This window comes from Rhineura floridana, chromosome 10, assembly GCF_030035675.1.
Source record: "Rhineura floridana isolate rRhiFlo1 chromosome 10, rRhiFlo1.hap2, whole genome shotgun sequence".
Classification (NCBI taxonomy): Eukaryota; Metazoa; Chordata; class Lepidosauria; order Squamata; family Rhineuridae; genus Rhineura; species Rhineura floridana.
In genome coordinates, this window is record NC_084489.1 from 26779267 (window position 1) to 26799238 (window position 19972).

The 19972-nt window shown below is 41.2% G+C and overlaps 1 protein-coding gene across 1 annotated transcript in view; it reads right to left on the minus strand.

Moving 5' to 3' along the window:
- The window catches only part of TGFBR2 (transforming growth factor beta receptor 2), a 68414-nt gene extending 50110 nt beyond the window's left edge, over positions 1 to 18304 (minus strand). Inside the window, exon 1 of the mRNA XM_061586849.1 lies at positions 17922 to 18304. Coding sequence (XP_061442833.1) covers positions 17922 to 17997 — 76 coding nt within the window. The 5' untranslated portion in view covers positions 17998 to 18304. The remainder of the gene's footprint in view (positions 1 to 17921) is intronic.
- Positions 18305 to 19972: the final 1668 nt, after the last annotated feature.

The window sequence follows — 19972 nt, forward strand, 5'->3', positions numbered from 1 at the left end:
TTAACTAAATTTGACCAAATTTCTTTATGTTTCTCAGCTTTATATTTGAGCACTGGCCTGGTAGCCAGAGATGACAAGAGATTCCATGCAGGTGAGTGAGCAGGCTGGCAGAGGAGAGAACTGCTCCACCCCATTTATGAACTTTGTTTATTAAATTTACATCCCACCCAAAGCAGCCCACGATGGCAAACAACAAACGATAAAAGAAAAAAAAATCTTAAAAACAATTCCAATATAGATACCAACTTAAAATGCTTGTCAGAAAAGGAAGGTCTTCAGTAGTTGCTGAAAAGACAACATAGACTGCCTTGTCTAATATTTAATGGAAAGGAATTTCTAAGGGGAGTTGCCATAACAGTAAAGGCCCGATTCCTATACTGTGCAGAACAGACCTCCTGATAAGATCGTAACTACAGGAGGCCCTCATCTGCAAAGCAGTGATCAATTCGGTATATAAGGATTGAGATGGTATTTCATGTATCCTGGTCCCAAGCTATACAGGGCTCTATACAACAAAACCAGCAGCGGAGTTACATGTTGGTGATATCCTGCCCAGTGAGAAGTCGATCTGCCGCATTTTGTGGTTAAGGTGCTGGACTACGACCTGGGAGACCAGGGTTCAATTCCTCACACAGCCATGAAGCTCACTGGGTGACCTGGGGCCAGTCACTGCCTCTCAGCCTCAGAGGGAGGCAATGGTAAACCCCCTGTATACCGCTTACCATGAAAACCCTATTCATAGGGTCACCATAAGTTGGCATTGACTTGAAGGCAGTAATTTACATTTTTACAGCTTCTGGACCAACCCCAATGGCAGTCCCACATAGAACACATTGCAGTAATCCAGCCTGGAGGTTACCAGTGCATGGATGACAGGGGTCAGTCTGTCCCAGTTCAAAAGCAGCTGTAATTGTCTCACAAGCTTCTTACAAGAAGTTGGTAAAAGGCACTCCTAGCCAAGTGTGGTCAAATGGGTTGCCAGAGAAGGAAGCTCATCCCCCGCATCCAGCGGAGAAATTCAATAGGCTGCTGCAAGGAAGCCAGTACTGTAAACATTTTAAAAGGCTAGCTACTTCTGTGGGCCTATTTACAAGGCTGATGTATCTGAGCTAACAGCAACACACAAAGACTGCCCCCCCTCCCATTAAGATCAACTGTTCCTGCCTGGGAAATGAGAATTGAAATGAGGTTGCTCCTGCCTGGGAAATGAGAATAATCAGGCAGTGCAGGCTTTCCCCAGGGGACAGCAAGGAGAAATCATTTTAATGATGCCTTTATTGTAGAATACATTGCCTAGTGAAACGAACTGCATCAGAGACTTCAGCTCCTTGGTAAACAATACAAGGGGTTCCTTTTTAGGTAGGCATCCTTTGATGAGCCTGAGCAGACAAAACTGAGTAATTAGCTTCTGTACTTTTTTATTGTGGAAGGTGATAATTTTATATCACCTGATAAAATTACATAAATTTTTTTATCATGGTGAAAACCCTCATATTTATGAAGGGTGAATTAGCATGTGGCTTTATTCTTGCAAGTTCAGACAAGATGGGATGGAAATATGTCAGCAAACTAAGCAAGTGTAACTGGCTTTGCTTCAAAGACATATGCAGTAAGTCTCAAGTGCCAGAAACATCTGCCGATGATGACTGGGTATCTTGTATCTACGGAAACTGAAAGGTACAAGCCCTGCTGTAGTAAACTGTAGGGCTTACTGTATATGACTACCACTGAAAATTTGTTTAATTATAAAAACTTTGAAATTAGGCTCACATAGTTTCGGTATTGAGACAATTGTGAGGATTAACAAAATCAGTAGAGCCCTTTGTACTTTGCCTCAGCATCTTCTAGAGGTCCTCATTTTAAAATGTAACAAATATTTGGCTCTGACTAGGATATCCCAAAGTTCCCAATAGGCTGCAACAACGCAGGAGCCAAAGGTGATGCAATCAGAGGTTTGGCCAAAATGTATAAATAATACACACTTCACAGGTTTTAAAGGAACCAGACAGATAACCGTTTATAGTACAATAGGCAATGAGGGTACCTATATAACATGCACAACCAGCATTAAGACCCACATAAACATGCTTATCATAGACTTCAATGAACAATGCTTTTTATGTATTTGTTCATTGAAGTCTATTACTGTGCAAGCATATTTAAACATTTGTCTTATTGTTGGCTATGCATGTTACATAGCTGATTGCACCTGCTCTGATCTTACACCTCGTAAGTTAGGAATCCATTTTGAGGCAATTGGGTTTAGAATGTATTTAGAATTAGAGCTGTACCACATTTCCCAAAGTCCTCTTTGAGCAAAGAAATCTGTAACAAAGTTTATACCTTCCTGGCTATAACACCTCACACAGGTTAGGCATATTTCCTCCAGGCGACAGTTTACAATGGGCCATTAAAGAAGCTTGCATGCGTGAGAAGGGGAAACCCAGAGACGGGAGCACACAAAAGCCACACACAACATTCATCCCCCCTTCCCACAATTAGAAAGGGGCATTCGTTTATTTAAAACATTTAAGACCTAAACAGATGACAAAATCCATGTGCATATCTCCCAAATGAACACAGAGATTAATCTGAAGCAACATTTAGGATAGGACAAAAAATAAAATGAAAAAAAGTCAAAGGAAAGGATGAGTCTTCCTGTTTCTCTCAAACCAAACCAGCCCTACTGAGCATGGGATGTCAGCCTTAACTCTGAATTTCCTGTCTTTTGTTGCAACCATTAAGTTAACTATTTGAGTTTAAGCTTCATTTCCTGTGGGGGGAAGTTCATAAAACATGTGATTTACATTTGTGGGCAAAAAAAGGGGTTTGACAGTTATTGTTGTAGTTTAAGAAAGCTGTCTTGTACATATAAACAGCTACTGCAACTATTTGTAAAAACGCAGGCAATTCCTTAACCCAGTTAAATCAGGAATGGGAAAGCTGTGGCCCTCCAGTTGTTGGACTACACCTACCATCATTTCTGACCACTGACCATATTGCCTGGTTGAATGATGTGAGTTGCGAGTTCAACAGCATCTGGAGGGCTACAGGTTCCCCATTCCTGAGCTAAATGATTGCTGTAATCTTGGACTGAGACAATAAATTTCTTCTTGCCCCTTTTATTTATTTAATATATGAATATGTTACTTCACTGATAAATTATTTCAAGGTGGATATGAACCCAAGTTTCATGAAACCTTTGGGCATTCACTTTTTTTTTTAATTAACAAAAATGCTATTTAATTCCTCCATGTGCACATGTACTCAAAAGCCTATGCATGTATATTCAAAAGTCCCACTGAGATCAATGGGGTTTACTTCCAGGTAACTGTGTTTGGAATTACAGCCTTAACTATGTGGTATCATAGCACATTTTTGGAGGGCTTCTCTTTCCATTAGTCAATTTAAAAAACACAGTTATATCTGCTTTCAAAGATGCACTAAAACTTCTAATTGAGAAGTCCTGAAAAAGTCCTAAACACAGAATTTCAACCAGAAGTATCAGACAACTACCACCCAGTCATGGATATCCCTTTTCCGGGTAAGCTTCTCAAAGGGGCAGCGGCTGGGCAGTTGCAGGTGCATCTGGAAAAAGGGGATTGTCTAAACCTCTTCAGTCTGGTTTCAGGTCCATTTTTGGCATTGAAGAGTCATGGCCACACAGCAACTGAACAGAACATTCTGTTGTTGTTGTTGTTGTTGTTATGTGCCTTCAAGTCGATTACGACTTATGGCGACCCTATGAATCTATTTAGTATCAAAATAAACATTCAACATAAAAATCAACTACAAAAATACAGGAAAAATTCATAACATAATAAACAACTGAACAAAATATCCTCTAGACATCAATAAAATTAAGAAAAACCAAGTAAAAAAATTAATTCAACCTTTTAAAAACGTGATAAGTGATTAGACAACAGAAAATCAACTCACTTGCCAACCACCATGCATCAATCATATCATTAAATATATCAAAATGATTAAACTGCCAGCAGTTTAATTGCAATAAACAGAGGAAGACATACTGAGGGAGTACTACCCTGTTGATTCTTCTTGATCCCTCAGTGGCATCCAATACTGCAGGCCATGGTAACCTCCTGAAGTGACTGTGTGGGTTGGGGGTGGGTGCAACTATGCTATGAAGGTTCTGCTCCTACCTACAGGGCTATTAGCAATGGGAGCCCCATGGCAATTGTGCTGTGGGGTTCTATCTTGGCCTCCATGTTGAGTAATATCTATATGAAACCTCTGGGAGCAGTCATCCAAGATTCAGATTGCAGGGTCACCAACATGCAGATGATACTCACCTCTATCTGTCCATTCCACCTAAATCAGGAGAGGCTGTAGATGTGCTGGACCGATGTCTGGAGACAGTGGCCAGCTCGATGAGGGCTAATAAACTACAACTGGATCCTGGTAAGATGTGGGTAGGCAGTTCTTCTTCATCTCTTGGTCTCTGTCTACACTTTCTGGAGAAAGTGGCAGGCTGGAGAAGGGCCAATCAGTTACAACTGAATCCTAATAAAATTGAGGTACTGTGGTTAGACAGTTCTTGTGTCCAGGAACTGGGGACCACTCCGGGATAGCCCTCTCCCTGAAGGGGCAGGTAATGTAGCTTGACCTGCTGGTGCCTTTGGAAGCCTCCATAACAAAGAGTGCCTATTTCCAACTATGGCTAGCTCACCAGCTACACCTGTTTCTAGACTGAAATAGCCTGGTATTAGCATCTCATAATCTAGTGGCCTCAGGTTTGGGTTACTACAATGTGCTCCACATGGTCTACCTTTGCAAATGGGCCAGAAGCTGCACCTAGGGCAGAATACATTTGCCAGGCTAGTAACTGGGGTAGCAAGATGGGAGATTGTAACATAGTTCCTGAAAGCACTGCACAGGCCGCCTATGAGCTACCAGGCCAATGCAAGGTGCAGGTAATAGTCTATAAAGCCCTAAATGGCTCAGGACGCAAGTATCTGCAGGACTGCCTCCTCCAATACCAGATGACATGATCCTTAAGATCAACAGGTGGGGGGGGCGCTCTGCTCAAGGCCTCATTGCAGACTTGTGATGAGGGAACTCATAGAATGATCTTCTCTATAGTAGGGCTTCTACTCTGGAATTGTATCTGCTCCCTACATTGTTGGGATATAGATGTCAACTAAAGACATTTGTTTATTCAGATCTTTTCAGTCCAATATGATTATGTTTGCCCTGAACATCAAGGCATGGATTGTGTTTTTCAATGACTGCAACCTTATGAATATTTTAGTTTTATTCAGTGGTGTAATTCTCTTGTTTATCCTTTGTTACAGGTCTGCCTAGGCTCTGTTCGAGAAAGGGTGAGTAATAAATAAATAAATCCACTATGAAGTCAGCACATTTTAACATATGGCTTTCTGAATAGATCTGCTAGGCACATAATGGGCCTTGCCCTGCCCTCCTTAAGAGCATTGTTTGCAAACAAATAATATATATTTCGAGTAAAGACTCCAATTATAAAAAGGAGATATTTTCTCCATTCACTTAGGGGAAAAATATGCATCATTTTCTTATAGTAAAGTTAAAAATTGCAACTTAATCATTCAAGCATCAATCAGAATATTTGGGGGGATTAAAAACACCTTCATGTATCCTACAGTTGTTGCACATTTCCTGACACGAGACAAAAAGGATTTCTAAGCTCTTGAGCTTTGCTTCCTTGACAGAAGTTGCCATCCGAAATAAATGAACGTCTACATAGGCAATAAGAAAAGAGAACTTCTATAAACCAACTTTTAATACGACTTGAATTATTCTCAGCAAAGAATTCCACAAAAATATTTATTTTGAAATCTTTAGTGTTCTCAAGAGATTATAAGTATGATGCTACGTGTCAGATTTCATGAGAAAGAAATTTATGTGAAGATAGCACTTTATTTACCATATGTTTGGTTAGCAGCAAGCCTATTTTATGTCTCATTGGTCACATCAGAAATTTCCTTTTCCTGTTGTTTAAAAACCAGCCCTCTGAGCAATCTGACAGAATCTGAATCAACACTATGCAATACCTAGCTGTCAAGCAGAAGGAAAGCATAAATTAAGCCTCAACTTCATCTGCGATAACAGGCACCTGTCATTCAACTATGTATATAAAGGGATCTAGATGAACATTATTCCCTGGTGGAAATTAGTCTACAGCAAACTATGCCATAAACACCACAGCAACTGTGCTGTAGTGAGAGAAAATTCAGACAATCAATGGGTGTGTGGTGGTAATCGTTTGAAATTCCATTCCACACCTCGGCTCCCTGCCTGGGGCTATGCGATCACATGCCACTGGCACCATACACAGGATCAAGCTTTTGATACCTTCTGGCATACATTCAAAAACTCCTACTCTGCTTAACTCTACGTGCGATGATAGTTGGCTGACCACTAGCAGGGAGTGCAGCATCCTTTCTTCAGGTGAAACCCCTACTGAGTACTTAAAGCAATCCTAAAACCATCAGGGAAACTTACAACAATCCAGACATATGTCTTGGAAGATGAATCCAGTGTTTCATATTAATGCCTTTTTTCTATGGGAAGGATGCAGCAAATGCTTTGGCGTATGAGTGACTGAACACTTGATTCTCATTATGCTGTATGGCAGCTGTCCCCAACTTAGTGCTCTCCAGATGATGTTGGACTTTAACTTCCATCGTTTCTGAGCATTGGCCCTGCTGGCTGAGGCTTATGGGAACTGGAGTCCAGCAACATCTGTACAGCACTAGATTGTAGAAGGCTGCTGTAGATTACAAATTAGCATTATTTAAAATACAACCAAGACAATATCTGGAAAACTTGGCATCCAGATGTTTAGGTTTGTGCCAAGGAGGGGCCATTAGTTTACTTTTTTTCAGCTCTTCTCAAAGAACAATGGTATTTTATTTATTCTGTAATTGGGTAGTTATATCTGCAGATGTTTTCAGCTATAATATTTAAATCCCAGCTGACTTCCACAGAAAATATTATACACACTCATAATATACTTTAAAATATTATTGCCATCTATTCCAATATAGCTTTTCCATTAAACATGCGTTAAATAACTTTTCACCTGCTGTCCATGTGGAAATATCCATTTCAGAATAAATGCATTTTCCTCCCCACCGTCCATCCTGGCCTTGGAAAAAAATCATCATGGCATACAATTAAGAGGCATACATTAGCCGCAGCCCTCCAGACCAGAATAATTTTTTTTTCATTTACTACTCAAGGCCTGAGGTATGTTTCTGTTCCTGGCTTCAGGCTTCTCTCCTCCCTGTCACCTAGGAAAACCCAAGACACACCACCAAGTCTTTTTTTTGTCTGCTATGAATTGTCTTTTGCTTCCAGTTCCTCATCAGAGGCTTGTTAGAGATTCCTTACAAAGGAAGAGCCTGAAAAGTGGATGCAAAATCTATTAATAATAAAATGACATGTTTTTAAATACTTGCACTGCTGCTATTTAAACAGTTTTTCTTTTTAAATTCTACTCTGTGTTTATGAGGTGCAAACTGCCTTGGGTGGGTTGTTTCCCAAAAGGCAACCTATAAACAACAAAAACAAGATGATCAGAAATGCTGATCATTTGTTCAACTCACAGTGGTTTTAACTGAAACACAATGTTGTAACATTCAATAACCAAACCAGTAGTATTATATTGCATTATAAATCAAACAGCATCTCCAGTTTTCTGACATCTTGCCTGGTGACGAGTTCTGGAGAACCTCAAAGCTTCACACATTTTTGTGGCAGTTTGGTTAGGCCTAAAAAAGGTATTACCCAACTGTGGAGATATTTATAGGTGAAAACATTCTGGACATTCAGAAAGCTCAGTAAGCGTCCCAAACCCTTCTAAGTGAAATTAAAAACGCAATGCAGCTAATATAATCTCCCCCTCATTCCTTCCACATGTTAAAAGGGAAAGCAGTGGTCTTCTAAGGTCCTCACTAATATAATCCCTACGCTTTGATATATACTGTAGCGCTGCATGGCTGAGTTTTCTCTCCTTTTTAATGTGGCTTGCTGAGCAACAGTTTTGTTGTACCAGACACACATCTGTCAGTAGCATAAAACAGGAATATCACAGATGTCCATGTCCTGGCTGGTGTCAGCATAGTGGGAATGTGCTCCAAGGAGAGAATTAGTTAAGCTTCCTGGAGGCTGATATTAACAACTACAGCTGTCACGTAATGAATCAACCTTTGCCAACCTGGTGCCCTCCAGATGTTTTAGACTACAGCTCCCATCAGTGCAAGTCAGCACAGTCATGCTGGCTGCAGCTGATGGGAATTGTAGCCCAAAACATCTGGAGGGCACTAGGTTGGTGAAGCCTGGTCTAGACTGTAGCCTGGCATGTGTTGTGTTGGTCAATCTGCAGTCACGATAAAGTTCCTTGCAACTAGATTATACACTTTCCCTAAATGTTTGTATGTGTGTAAAGCCCTTGCACTTTTGCAACTCAACAACCTAATGCCCTGACTACATATGTACATACCTATTGTATACCAAACTAGAGTCTGATACGAAACAGAAAAGCATTACTAGCTTTACTCTCAAATAACTAAGCACATAGTGCCAACTTTTACAAACTAGCCTCAGTTGCAAGTTGAGGCTCAAACTACATTCAACAGAATAACAAACGGTTAAGTGAGGCTACTAACAAGCCCTCTGAACGGATATTTCAGAGGTTGTGGGCTACAAGGTTTTGCATCTGAGAAATTTAAAAAATGTCTGTCTTCCTGTGGAATTCTTACTTTTGGCATAAAGTAAGACATTCCTGAATGCAGGAACCTTAGCTTTCCTTCTTAAGGTTTGCAAGTCCTTTCTGTTTACATTTTAAATTTAATTAAATATAGCATTGGGGAAAATTTCCAGGTGGATAGTTCCAGATTCTTATGAGGCACTCTGTAAGGGAAGGAAAAAACCTGTTGATTTCTCACAGAGGAGCTCCTCTCCCAAGGATGACCAAAGAGGTTCAACAGAGTTCACAAGAGACACTGAGAAGGAATTGGATTAGTTCCCAATGTCTGCAGTGCATGGCCACTGGATTGGGCTGATGGGAGTTGTAGTTCAAAAAAGTAACTTTTCCAAGCTCTGGTCTGCACAATGGGCTCCACAATTCCATTCACCACACTCACTACAGAAAGTGTTCCACCATCCTCTGTAAAGAGCAAGACGAGACCCATCCTTCCCTTCAACTTTAGAGCTGGGGAGGGGGCAGAATATTATCCTGCCTTAAATTGTGCTATGCTCCAAGTACCCCAAAAATGAAACCTGAGAAACACAAGCCACGGTTGTCCTCTCATGTTTGGAACTGGGCTTCTTTCAGCTACAGCATTATGTTTGAGGTGCTCAGAGGACTTTGGAAACACAACACAACTGCAGGAATGAGCCCTGCACTTCAAAGCTCAAAAAGAGGCCAAGCCTGGTTCTTTTTGCGTTGCACTTCCAAGAATTGCCCCCACCTTCCTCTTGAAGCCCTGGGGCTTGTCATCTTTACTTTGGGCTTCCAATGTGCTCCAAAGCACAACTGTGGGAATGACCCCTACTCCCTTCCCCAGCACCAAGGTTATGGGGAAGTCTGTAAAGGACTGGAGCTAGGGAAAGGAGCCAGGGACTCACTGAGTGCTAGAGGTGCACCATGAAGTCATGCACAGACAAGGTCCTGGCAATCACGCATTTGATCAATATCTCTCACATTCCTGGCTTTCATTGTAAGTAGAAATGTCTGGTATGGATTCATAGTCTTTACTGGCAGTGGCTAATTCATGTTGGTGCGTATTTGATACTCAAGTCATTGTCTAGCTCATTAAATATGGTTAAGGCAAATAATAATTCAAATATGTATTTTATTTATTTAAAAAATTATATCCCACCACACCTCCAATTTGGAGCCTAGGGTGGCTAACAGGAAGAGATAAAAACAGCCTTACAAATTAAAGTTAAAAATCACAAAATAATATTAAAACTCTTATAAAAACAGCAACAATACTAAGCACTTCATCTTACTATGCACTTTACTATCATATATATTCAACAAACTAATGTAATCTTGAAAATAAAATGTAATCGGTTTTTTTCAACAACGGGTATTGTTTGGTGTTATATTTGCCTTAACTGGCGCACATCTGGAATTTTGCTTTCTGAAGACTATACAGTCGCACTCACTTTTTTTGAACCTCCTCATTCAGACTGCCAAACCAGGTGGCTTATGGAGCATCTGACAGTCCATAACATGCAGGCCTCTAAGCCATATATTTTAAAGCAGGGTGCCCAGCCTTTTTTGGCCCAGGAACACATTTAGAAACCTAAGACACTTTTGTGGACACATGTAAAGGCATGCCTGCTAGCAGCGAGCAATTATAATCTGTAGACATTTAAAAGCACAGGCATATGATGCTTTTGGTAGAAGTGACAAATTCTCTCCCAAGTGCTTGGGAAGCTGAAATCTAACTTTTCAATGGCTCATGCAATACTCTGACAGGAGGATTCCACCTTTAGCCTTGCTTAATTAGCTGCTCTGCTAATTCAGAGCTCTTTCATAAGAGAAGGTAAAATCACTAGAGTTGGAAACTATTAAGAGTCTAAGAAACTGCAAAGCTTTAGCAATTTTTGTCCACCTAACACATATTTAAATGACTAGACAACTGGGGGAGGGGAGCACACTCTTAATTAGAGCACATCATCCTTTTCCAATTTATCTTTTTTTAAAAAAAATCAGAGCAAGAATTCCAGTGCAAAGTGCTGCATAAATGCATTCATTAACTGCAAAATGCAAAGCTTGTTATTTCCAAAACATTCAATTTACAATTACACTAGTAATTTTGGACACACACACACACACACACACACACACACACACACACACACACACACACACACACACACACACACACACACTAAAAACAGCTGATTTTCAGAAAGTTGCAACATGTCTTTTTTAGGACATCTCCTTTCTAAATGAAAGGCAGAGCCTTTTCCTTTAAAATGAATGAAAGACAAAACAGCAGGAACTGAGACACTTCAGTTCAGCCACTCTGTAGAACTGGCCTCTTCTACATTTAATGCTCATTTTCCTTTTTTTCAAATTCAGAGGGTTCATCTACTACTTGTGAAATGATGTCTATTGCAATTTATTTTACAATACAAAAAATGCATATTTGAAATAGCTACAAGCCTTCAGAAAGAGATATTCTAGTACATTTATTCATCCTTTACTCACACACAGCTAACTAGTCACAGCAGAACTCTTAATGAATGGTGCACATATGCAAGAAGATGTTGTGAATGGACAAAGATTGAGCAGCGAGTTGATCTAGAGCAGAGGTTCTCAAGCTGTGGTCCATGAACCATCAGTGGTCAACGAGCTTCATCCAGGTAGTCTATGACATGTCTATTGAATAGTCACATTGATTTTAAATTGTATTTTGTTGCTTCCTTATATTGTATTACAATTTGAATTCTATGGAATACAAATTGTAATACAGTACAATACAATATAAGAAATAAAAGTAATAAAAATATTAAAAATACAACATCTGGCACATTACAATTGTTACAACAGGAAGAAAAATCATTAAGTGGTCCACTAAGACCATCAGCAAGTAGTCTGTGGGGAGGAAGTTGGGAACCACTGATCTAGAGCAGACCTTTGAAATGCTTCCGAAAGGTCAAATGACACCTTTTATTTATTAAATTTATATCCTGCCCTTCCTCTTAGTAGGAGCCCAGGGCAGCAAACAAAAACACTAAAAACACTTTATAAAAACTATAAAAGATCTTAACAAAACGTATTTTAAAACATATTTTTAAAAAAACTTTAAAAACATCTTAAAAAACAATTCCAGCACAGACGCAGATTGGGTTAACGTCTCTACTTCAAAGGCTTGTTGAAAAAGGAAGGTCTTCAGCAGGTGCCGAAAAGGTAACAGAGATGGCACCTGTCTAATATTTAAGAGAAGGGAATAGCAAAGGGTAGGCGCAGCAGTGTTAAAGGTCCACTTCCTATGTTGTGTGGAATGGACCTCTTGATAAGATGGTATTTGCAGGGGGCCTTCATCTGCAGAGCGCAGTGATCGACTGGGCATATAAGGGGTAAGATGATATTTCAGATATCCCAGTCCCAAGGTGTACAGGGCTTTGTACACCAACACCAGCACCTTGAACTTGGCCTGGGAGCCAGTGCAATTCTTTCAGCAGTGGGGTGACACGTTGGCAATACCGCTGCCCCAAGGAGCAGTCACCCCACCACATTTTGCACCAGCTGCAGCTTCCAGACTTGACATTAAATATATAACTTGCAGTTGCCTTAATACTTTTTTTTTTACTGTAAATAGCAGCCACTTGGGGGCAAAAAAGAATTGGGACCATGGAGTACAGGGTGGGGTAGGGGGTTAACCCTTTCATGCTGTACCAACCACTGTCCAAATGAAATCGCCCCTGAAATTGCTATTATCCTTAGAAAAACAACTCCCAGTGGCCTCATTCCTGAACGAAAATAACAAGGGGAATCTATTTTCACAGAGATTATGGTGGTGGGAAGGTTGAACTCCACCCTCCCACACACATACACACCATGGTTCTGATATTCATTGGAGGCCCAGCAGAAACCATATACAGTAAACCTTTTAAAAGTTTCATGCAACTGTAGTTTAACATCATGTGGATTTTGGTCCTAAGACTTCCTTAGTAAGGTGAGGACGGAACTCTACAGCTCCAGGGAACATTCTGACAACTCCCAGTAATTATCACAATTGGTAGATGCAGAGCTACTGGATTATTTCTTTTGTGTGAGGATATGCTGGAGAATCATGGTATCTTTGTAAGCTGTTTATTTACAAACTAACAAGCCAGGCATAAAGCGGTAGCAGAGCCACTACTACTATAGGTATATCTCTGGGGAAGAGCTGCAGCTCAGTGGTAGACCATCAGCGTTCCATGAAGAAGATCTCAGGTTCATTCCCTGACAACTAGGAATATCCTCTGTCCTCAAGGGCCACTGCTAGTCAGTGTAAACAATATTAAGCTAGATGGGCCACTGGTCTGACCAGTAGTGTTGTGATAAATTCAGAAGTGCAGGGTCCCTTCATGACAGTCGCACCATGCCCCTTCCCAGCCATGCCCCTTGGATTCACTGCCTTTTCTGCAATTACAGAATTATAGAAACAGAATAAAACTGCTGTGTGCGTAGGCGCTTCCCCATCCCTTTCTCAAACTCTCTCTCTGGGGGTTAAATCTTGCCAGAAATGTCTTTATTTTAAGAATTCTGAGACTAAGGCAAGTGTGGGACTAGGATTTGGGAGACCAAGCTATTTTGCCATGAATCTCACTTCTCACTTACCTTAGGAACCAATCAGCATGAAAGGGGAGGTGTTAGCAGTGACTGACTCAACTCCTTTCACTCTGATTGGCTCTAATCAGCACAGAAGGACAAGGAAGCATGTAGTTAGCCAAGAAAGAAGACACTTCTCAGTGGCTAACAGGCTCCCCTTTCATGCCGATTACTCATACATAGGGACCCTGCCTCCAAAAAAGTAAGGGGTCTACAACCCCCTGCGACTCCGGATGACTATGCCCTGGGTCTGATGCAATATATTGTAGCTTACATTAGTTATTCCATACATTACTAAAAATGCTGCTAGTAGATTTCCATTAACACGAGTGGGCGGGAGTGGAGGAAGGCAGTTTGTTTTTATCTATTGCAATTGAGGTTACCCAGGGACACTAGCCAGGAAAAAGTTGATGCTGCCCGCTCTCCTGCCCAAGAAAGAACCCCTTTTTACTCACTCCTCCAAGTCAGTCAAAGCAAGATGTGGTTGAGTACCTGAAGTGCAGCGTACGTTATTCAGAAGTAAGTCTCAGTAGGTTCAGTGGGGGTTGCACCCTAGTAAGTGTGCTTAGGAGTACAGCCAGAGAGATAGAAGAGAAGTTATTGGAAGCCAACATAATAGTAAAAAATAAAATAAAAATAAGAAACAGAATACAATTGAAGAAGTTACTATTTTCTTGGCAATATCAATGCCAGTTTTTCAAAATTTTGAAATGATTGTACTATATTATGCACGTTCAACACCAATTCGGCAAAATGCATCCTTGTCACGGTAGTTTTTAGCTTGTAAAAGTTATGTTTTCTGCAGCTGCATGGCTTTATAAAATGATTTATAAAGAGATAAACTTGGCAGATATCCTTTCCGTCACATGTACTATGCATGTACAGGAAAAACTGTGTGTGTACGGGAAAAGATGCTGTTCCAAAAAATAATTTGGCTCTGAGTAGTTAGGTCTGAGCGATCTTATATTCAAAAATGTTCATTAGAGCTTAAGTAATAAAAAATAAAAGCATTATCATTCTGCATAGACCAAAGTAATTATAATCAACTATTCATGGTAGTATGAAGACTGTTCATTAACAGCACACACACATTTGACCAGGAACATGCCTTGGGTTTACACACTCCCCCTCCACACTCCCCCTCCCCTTCCCTCCCCTCCCCCTCCCCCTCTGTGGTCAAGGGGAGTTTGGAAGTTTTTGCTTCCATGTTTAGTCACTCACAACTTTCTATATAATTTGAACCAGGAACTGTGGTTAACATTAAGTACCATTTGTTTAAGTGAGTCAGCTTCAGAAACCATGGTTTGACGTTGGCTTGTTTTAAACCAACCATAATTTAACATTAACCAGAATTTGTCAGTACAGGCAACATGACAAACTGCAGGTAAGGGAAAACAAACACAGAGAAGGGGGGTTCACGCACAATGTATCAAACCATGGTTTACTGTGACGCATGAACATGGACACAGAAATAAAGGCAATGTCATTTAATTATGAAAGGAAGCAATCACAGGGAAGTATGTATATGTCGCTAAGAGTTCTTTTCGGACTGTGAGTCCCTTTTGGACTTGCAGGTACACACCAATAGGATTTTCTGGGCCCGATACTCAGCCAGTCCGCCCCCAGGTCTGACTCTATGCATACCGTTTTGAGCTCTTGGATGAAAAGTGGAAGAGGATATGGAACAATTTGCATAAATGCTGACAGGTCAGACCTTGAGCAAGTTCCAAGCCCCATTCCTCCTTCCACTGCTATCTCTCATCACCACAGACTCTGTTGTTGCCTATGGAGTTTTGCTGCTGCTGAAGTAATCCTAAATTATAATAAATTTCAAAAAAAATTGCAGTACTGTTACAACACAGATACATGATTTCTTAAATAGCTAAAATATGGATTGATTTTGCATTTCCCCCTACCACTTCTTAAATGGTCTTATTTTATGTAGACATCATTTAATTTAAGATACCCAAAAAAAGTTAAGTAAGCTTTAATATTGCTTAAGTCACCCATTTGGCCTAACTGTAAACAGTGTATATAAAACCCAGAGAGAAAGGCAAGTTGTTATATAAGGCCACAATTCTTCATGATTATGCTAGCTCTCAAACACACTGGTCCTGACCCCAATGGCCTTGTATGAAAGCAGAAAGAGTTACTGTACGTTGAATCCTGCTCCATAACAGCCTTCCCCAACCTGGTGCCCTCCAGATGTTTTGTATTACAATTCCCACTCCCCCTCGCCAGCGAGAGCATCAGGTTGGGGGTGAAGGCTGCTGTAGAGGACTCTCTGACTTTCAGGATCAACTTTTCAAGAGACACAAAGACCTATAGCGGAAGGGAGACCAGGCGAGTTTCTGATACGTGGTATTTTGGTAGAAACAACAACAAAACTACACATAGATCCAGCCTACTCCCTCCTTTCTAGTAACTGCTAAGACTCACTGGCAACATAGGCAACTTAGTCCATGAACACTTATTCCAATATAAGCATGGTCTGCATTCCTTCCTAAGGTACAAGTTTTATATTACAGTACAGTGCATAATTATTTCACCATTATTTATGAACACTCTGCAACTAGCCGTAAGCTTTATGCACGTGCACAGTTCCCAACTTAGTTAACATTTTGCATTATACTTAGTTGTGCAAGTATTTGCAGGATCTTTACTTCAGATGATACAAATACTGCACTATGATATAGGCAAACTGATTTTCTGCATGCTAAGCAAGTGAAACACCTTTACTTAGCAACTTTAAAAAATCTGCAGATTTATGTTTAATGCCAGTATAGGTAGCTATTTGAATGTTAAAATGCACAATGTACAGAACAGTGGAAAAGAACATATTTTAAACTCTTTTTTTCATTAACTATCAGTTTACTGACAATATAATAGCATCACCATTGTGTGTTATGTTACTACGGGATGATTTTTAGTTGTAACGGAAAGTAACTTTACATGGGAAAGCAGCTTTAGTAAATCTGCCAGTGGACATTACTATTTCTATACTGTAGTACTATCAACGTTTATGGCAGTTTGCAGGATTAACATAAGCGAAGATGACAAGTCCCTGCCCCACAGAGCTTACATTCTAAATTTCTTCTATGGAAAGACAGAGGAAGAAGTGAAGGGAAGTATAAGGTAACTTGGAATGAATACGTTCAAATGCAGTTATGTATCCTTAGTCTTCAAGTGGATTTTGAGGAGCGATATGAAGGAGTTCCAAACATAGGAGTCAAGCAAGGATGAAAGGGGTGCAATTTTTAAAGGAGCATGAGACTCCTGGGCAGTTGTTGTAGGCAAAAGCTATAAAGAAGGCTGGGAACCTGTGGTCCTCCAGATGCTGCTGGACTACAACTCCCATCATCCCTAACCATAGCTATGTTGGCTGGAGCTGATGGGAATTGGAGTCTGACAACACCTGCAAAAACAAGTGTTCCCAAGTCCTAGCATAGAGTCTCCTGGCCTATTTTTTATTTGTTTCAAATTATGTTTAAAACCTTGAGCACAATATTGGTCCTATCAACAGGCTGTAAATGAAAACAGTACATGCAGAGCTGTCAAAAACTTCATCTCAGAAGCAATGCGGTGAGAGCATTTAAGCTGTGCATCAACTTTTAAGAAGCTTAATTACTCTGAATATAGCTTGCACCACTAGCAACACATAAACAGCATTTTCTTCTTTTTTGGAACTAAAAATGCTTTGCACATCAGTCTATCTTTGAAATAGTCTGCTCTGGAGCATATTAAACAAGGGATGGGGGGAAAATGAGGAACACAGGCAGTCATGAGCCAACTTAAAACCAGGACATAAACACTGATCCAGAGATTTGAGAAGACCTTGCTTCCCTCTTCAGATGCTTAGCATCGCCTTTTTTAAATGAACTTGCCATCACTCTGCTGACCCTGTAATCATCACATGCTTCCACTGCAACTAGCTTTATCCCCAGCTGAAGAAGAAAAACATAAGGTGCAAGATTTTTCTAATACATGCTAATGACAGGCAACACAGCCCCCTTATCCCTGGTTTGTAATGGAAGAGTTCTTGTGTCTTGGATCACTCCCTTATGCTTGCAAAATTAAGGGAACTGACATTCTTAAATTTAGGTCCTTTACTTTCTGGGAAATTATGAGTCAGAAAACATTAGCACATGATTCACTTCCCCTGTTTCTAAGGAATTGCACCCCAAACTCTCCTCTGCATGCCAAAAACCCTGCCATAACAGGCATAAACAACCCACTGATTTCCAAACAGCAGCTCATCTTAGGCCAGGTGTGGCGGCTACTGCTGCAGCTGCAAGACAAGGCAGCTGCTCCCTCCTAGATAACCCAAGATCGGGATTCAAACTTCTGAACTACAAACTCAGCCAGGATAGATTTTGAGTAGGAAACATGCTGCTTATCAGCAATCAAAAGCAAAGAAACACCCTTCCTTAAAGTCAGGATAACTTAGGATAAAGTTAGGAAAACGAGAGGTGGGGGACCCACACAAACACCACTTTGCCGTCTCCGACGTTTCTGCTTTACTTCTGAAGTGTTCGTTGCAAGTGCCGCATTACACACGCAGGGAATCAAAGGGGAGGCTTACCTGTCCCCCGAACCAGCGGGTGAGTCGTGCAGTGCAGGAGAGTCCACAACCAAACGTGCTTGGGGATCCAGTTCATCGTATATCCCTGTTGGGGCTCAGCTACGGCGGGCAGCTCACGGAGGTGAGAAAGCCAAGGCTCCTCTACGGGGTGAGGAGGGGAGAAGGACGGGGTGAAAGGTGGAGGGATGGTGGCAAAGCGGCTCTGAGGTAAACGTGGGGACAGGAGGCAGAAAAAGAACGAGGCCCCGGCAGAGTGAGCCGGAGCAGCTGCGGCTCAGCTGCTCCTTAGAGTGTGTGTGACTCACCCCCCCCCGTCCTCACCCCCGCTTCAGCCCTGCCTGCAGGGGAAACAGGAAATCTTAAAAGTTCGCAAACAGCTGGGCAGGACTTTCTTAACTCTTACAGTAGTTCCTTCTCTGGCCCGCCTTCCTGGGCTTCGACGTGAAGCTCCCTTCGTGTGTCAATCAAGGGCCTGAGGCCAACCTCCTTCGCCTCGGGGTCTTTTTCGCACACGCTGCGAAGATACACGGGAAGTGGTGGCTGGCCGTTTTCAGCACAAGTTCGGTGTCTAAAAGAGTTTTTAATCATCTCTCTCGCGCACGCAGACACTACACAATTTCCCACATCTGCGATACGAAGGCTAGAGGATATTTTCACATAATGCTAAAGAAAGGTGCACACGGTGCATACGTGTGAGGTATGGAAGTGAATGATCCGAGTGAGTTAAACTGAGTTTATGTTGAAGGAAGTGAGTACAGGATTGCAGTAACCTCTTTCCCTTCCTTCGCTTAGCCGGCCTGTAGAACATGCCATGTGACCGCATATGCATCCATCTATAGGTGCCCTGCCCACAGGGTACATTCACCTTTTCTTAGCTGGGTTCACACATAGCTAGATGCCATCCTTTAAACTTTACTTTTATATTCCACCTTTCTTCCAAAAAGCTCAAAGTGGCATACATGGTTCTCCCCTTTTTCCATTTCATCCTCACAACAACCCTGTGAGGTAGGTAAGGCTGAGAGACAGCAACTGGTCCAAAGTCACCCAGTGAGCTTCATGACTAAGTGGGGCAAAAATCACATAATCTGTTCCCAAAACTTAATTTATCTGGAGAACTAAAGGCACAATTTTGGGCCATGGATAGGCCCTGTTATGACAAGCTGTTTTTGTGCAGGGTTCGATTGGACCTCTGAAGTATTGTCCAAACCGACTGAATGGAAAGGGGAAGGGATGGTCAGAGAAGGACAAGGAGTAGAGGCAGCTGTATATTCATACAGGTTGTACACAGACATTTGGATGAATGAATGGAGACTGAGAGCCGGACAAGTGTGTGTGTGTGTGGTGTCCCCCCCCCCATATTCATTGTTTTACAGATACATCAAAGTACTAGTATCAATAGATTACCAAAGATGGGAGGTGTAGTAACTTCTACATTTTTTCCAGCAAGTTGCATGAATTGACTTTGAGATAGTCATCGGTACTTGAAGTGATCTACTTTAGCCCACTTTCTTTCTGGGTAGACCTAAACCATCCTGCTTCCTTTCAGGTACACAGAGTAGGGTTATCAGGTCTCCAGTTAGTGCATTCCTATATGCAAGATATAGATCCATAATATTGTAAATAGATGAATAGTATTCAAAATCTCCTGAATATTTATGAAACCCTAGGGGTATTTGTATACATATTCTCTGCTTCTCGTATGCTGTGCTTGAGAGTTATTAAAAAAAAACATGGCTCAGTAGATAGATGGCAGACTTTGGCATGTATCAAATCCTAGTCCAATATAAAATGGAGTAACCACCGTGGTATACTTATTTTAAAAACCACAATTCCACATTGGAGCTGATCTACAAATGAGCTTTCATGTGATTTGAAAACAAATTAATGCCTCCCCCCCCCTTTTTCTGCTTTCTCTTTTTCCAGGCATATGCAGTGATTAGAACATAAGAAAGTTTGTTCTGAAGTCCATCTAGTCCAGCATCCTGTTTCTTACAGCGGCTAACTAGATGCCTCTGGAAAGCCCACAAGCAGGACACAAGCGCAACCGCACA